The sequence below is a fragment of the Elephantulus edwardii genome, unplaced genomic scaffold (assembly GCF_000299155.1).
Source record: "Elephantulus edwardii isolate Elephantulus edwardi_28Jun2011 unplaced genomic scaffold, EleEdw1.0 scaffold00155, whole genome shotgun sequence".
Lineage (NCBI taxonomy): Eukaryota > Metazoa > Chordata > Mammalia > Macroscelidea > Macroscelididae > Elephantulus > Elephantulus edwardii.
The window spans coordinates 6,909,071-6,913,244 of NW_006399905.1; the positions used below are offsets into that span (position 1 = coordinate 6,909,071).

General features: G+C 40.4%; 1 protein-coding gene across 1 annotated transcript in view; it reads right to left on the reverse strand.

Moving 5' to 3' along the window:
• Positions 1-2,083: 2,083 nt before the first annotated feature.
• The window catches only part of HRH4 (histamine receptor H4), a 23,705-nt gene continuing 21,614 nt past the window's right edge, over positions 2,084-4,174 (reverse strand). Inside the window, exon 3 of the mRNA XM_006895047.1 lies at positions 2,084-2,887. Within this exon, the coding sequence (XP_006895109.1) occupies positions 2,084-2,887 (804 nt within the window). The remainder of the gene's footprint in view (positions 2,888-4,174) is intronic.

A 4,174-nucleotide genomic window follows, 5' to 3' on the forward strand; every position in this document is an offset into this window, starting at 1 on the left:
CCTTGGAGTCAAGGATTCTGAAGCTTCATCTGACATACTTTGGGCATGTTGCAAGGAGGGACTGGTCCTTGGAGAGGGACATCATGTTTGGCAGAGTGGGGGCGGGCAGCGAAGGAGAGGAAGACCTTTGGTGAGATGGATCGATTCTGTGACTGGAGCGGTGGGAATAAGTGCATTTGAGATGGCTAGGTTGGCACAGGATAGAATAGTGTTTAGAGCTCTTGTACATAGGGTCGCTATGAGTCGCAAACGACTCGATGGCACATAGCAACAACAAACATAGGCAAAGCAATGCAATTTTTTTAAAAAAGAAATAGTGATAAAGCATTATAGAAAAAATCAAGTTGATCTTAAGACTAAAATGAAAATTGTGTAAACATGATGTGCAGAGAACATTGGAAAGAAAACAATTTAAAAGGAGGGGGGTCATCAGACTAATAAGATGTGAATTATCATTCTGCTATTACTTTCACTGTCTACTAATGGACTATTTCTGAACATTGTTATATAAGATGGTTGTTGAGTACCATGGAGTCTGAACCAACCCATAGCTAACCCTTTGGCAGGTTCTCAGGGTCAATTAATCACACTGGAGAGGGGACTGCCCATCCTTCTCCCTCAGAGCAGCTGATGGATCCGAACTGTGCGCCCTCAGGATTATAGCACAGCTTCTTTCTACTAGGCCACCAAAAGTTTCCTCCAGTAAAATAAACATGACAATATTTTATTAATAATTATTAATAGAGACCAGTTTGGTCTAGTGGTAAGAAACTGTGCTGCAGTCCCAGAGACACGCAGTTCAAATCCCCCAGCTGCTCTGAGGCAGGATGGGCAATCTCCTCTCATGTGATTCACTGCCTCTGAAAACCCTCTGGAGGGTCAGCTACGGGCAAGGTTCAGATCTGTTGTTAATAGGATAGTCCTGAGTCACAACTGACTCAACAGCTCTTAACAACAACAACAGCACACTGGACATATATACACTGACTCATTAACATTGAGCTGGAACTGACTCAGAGCTGACCCCCCAGTGGGTTTCTGAGGCTATATTTCAATGACAACAGGAGGAAAATGTCCCTCTTTCTCTCAGGGAATGACTGGTGGATTCAACTCAGAGAGGCTTGGCTTCTGGACTAGCAGGGCAAGTTCCTCAACACTCAACACCAGAGCTCTCTTAATTGTCCTTTCTCCACCTTTTAGTAGACTTGTTTTTTCCCTTCCACATTTTCTCACAAAGGTGTTTATTTTTTTAAAAGAAAAAAAAAAAAGCTGGTGTGGAAATTGGAAGAAAAGGAAAAAAATAATGGGACAAGTCAATCTTTCAACAAGTGTGTGACCCAACTCTGGCCCTCACCCATCCATGCTATGGTCACTGAGGCTTGCAAGATAACTTGGCTGAAAGGCTTCCTTAACACCTGTGGTCACTCATTCTTTCCTCCACTTTCCCATACTCCTTTCCTTTCTGGGAAAAGGAGTACAAAGTTTGCAAGAACACACACACACACACACACACACACGCTTCATTCTTTTCATTGAATACACCTCGATTCCCTGTTCTAGCCAACTCAAACCCCAACACTCCTGCCTGCTGATGACAACAGTGGTGTCTACTCCCAACAAAAAGGAAAATACAGCACTTGTTTTTCCTAGTGTATATTTTATGCAATGATTTTAAACTCAGCAGAGTTTCATTACTAAACAATAAAAAGGGAACTTCCCATGAGACTGTAAGAGATATTGACCCTAAAAAGAAGACAAAAATGCTGAACTTTCACAATCAATGTTACATCAGGATCTAAAAGATACAGGAGAAGAGATGACTAAGAAAAATAGAGTACCATTGTGGCTAAACATTTACAAAAATAGTCTTGCTAGTATAAAATTACGTTATTATCATTCATCAAAATAATTTTCCATTGACATCCAGTTGTTCTGTTTTGTTTGGTTGAGTCGGGGTTTTTTGAGGTTTTTTAAAGGCATTACAGTTTTTTTTAATAGAGTTTTGGAAAGGGAAACATGAAAACCAATCAAATTCATTTAAGTGAATTGACAACTGACATGTTTGTAGGTAAGTAAATTATATTTAAGAAGATAATGATTGATTGTATGATGGTATGGCTTTCTTTTTCATACAAAATATTTTTGAGAAAGCTCTCTGAAATCGCCTGTGACATAATGGATACAAAATAGGATTGATAAAGGAATTTAACCACTGAAGCCAAAATGCAATTTCATACCATAAAGACTGACGTTGTTTAGCATCAAAGAAAATTGTGGACACAGTATAAGGAGCCCAGCAGATGACAAATAGACCTACTAGAATGGCCAGTGACTTGGCTAATTTCTGGGCTCTGAGTAACTCAAGATGTTCCTTTTGGTGAGGTGTTAGAGAAGCTGAATGGGAGAGGGACCACACTTTGGAAGTAAATATGTTGTTATTTACATGGGTTCTTAACAAAAACAAGAGATGACTCTTTCTTCCCAGTTCCTCTGGATGACAAGGTGCTCCTGTTTCCTTCAGTTCAGGAAGAGATGTCCCTGAATATAGTCCACATTTGAACAAACACCAAGAGTTGCTGCTAGAGGTATCCGGATTGAGACCAAGATGACTTTGGCATCTCCTAAGACTCTCACGCTTCCAGAGGCTCCAGTAAATATATATGTTGAAATAAACCACCAAGATGACTGGGACCAGGAATTCAAAAACTGAGATTATTGCGATGATGTACTGTTTTGAAAAATATCTAGGTTCACATTGAACCTGGCCTGTCTTCCAAGACTGTGAAACCAGAATCATTGGACCATGCACTAAGAAGGCCAGCACCCAGACAGCCATCATCGGAGTCACAATCCACAAGGTCTTAGTCTGTTTGGCTCTATAGGACACCTGAAATAAACCAAATAAATGATTTTCAGTATCATTAACATGTGTGATTCCACAAAGTATCCCAGAAACCCTCAACCATTTCAAAACTACGCAAGAGATGGAAACTAACTGGGTCTGGGTATCAGGGTGTGACTTTTATTTCAATATAACCTGGGCTTCGATGCAGACCTTCTTGCTGATTTTCAAAGGGAAAACAGTAGCTCTCAAGGTTAACCCTCTAACACTTTAGCAAATGTCAAGGTCTGCATCTCAAATAAGACAGGACGTTTTTCCAAATTTACAAATTCTAATCTAAATTGTCAAGTAAACTGATACAGAGTCCAACTCCTCACAACCTTTTCCAATTTACAGGCCGGGTCAACAGAAACAATTTTGGTTCAATGAAATTGAATAGGCTGGTAAGTATGAAAATGAATCACATATTGCAAGAGGAAGCGGTATTGTTTGATGAAACTTTTGCTTTGGGGATGTTTAAAAAGAGAAATGTATGTACTAAAGTCACAGAAAAAAAAATGCAATTTTTTTTCACTCTGGTTACAGCCATAAAAAGGTAGAAGATACTTATTTTCCTGATTCCAATATGCTGAAAGAATCCAGTCTGCAATTTCTGCTGAGACTTCAAGGTAGGGAGGGGTTCACAAAAAAGAATCTTTATAACACTCCCACGAAGTTCAAGAATAAAGAAAAAGAAGTTCAAAGCCAGTGTGGAGAAATACTGCAGTGTTTCTAAGCCACACCAACACTCTGCTTCTACAAGTGTTAGTGTCAGATGAGGCAAGGCTGTGACAAGCGGTGAGCGTCCAAGCGGAAGAGAGAACCAGAACGTGCTGTCGAATCGACTCCTTTGGCAAGCTTAAATGTAAGTATATGCTTACTTTAAAGCTTGCTAAGTAGATACTACCTTTTAAACTTGCTGAGGGAGTCCATTATGGACGTATGCACTTATAGAAAGCTCTGGTGGCCTAGTGGCAAGAAGCTGCACTGTCATACTCTGTGTATGTGTGTGTTGTTGCTATGTACCATCAAGTCAGAACCAAGTCATAGCTGACCCTCCAACAGGTTTTCAGAAGCAATAAATCAAATGGCAGAGACTGTCCATTGTGCATGTCTTTCTCCTGCAGAGCAGCTGGTAGAGTAAAATCTCATGCCATTAAGTCCACAGCTCGGCACCTTACCACTAGGCCACTGTTGTTGTGGACCCTACAGTCAGAACCAACCCATAGCTGATCTTCCATTGGGTGTTCAGAGGCAGTTAATTGCACAGTAGGAGATTGCTCATCCTTCTCC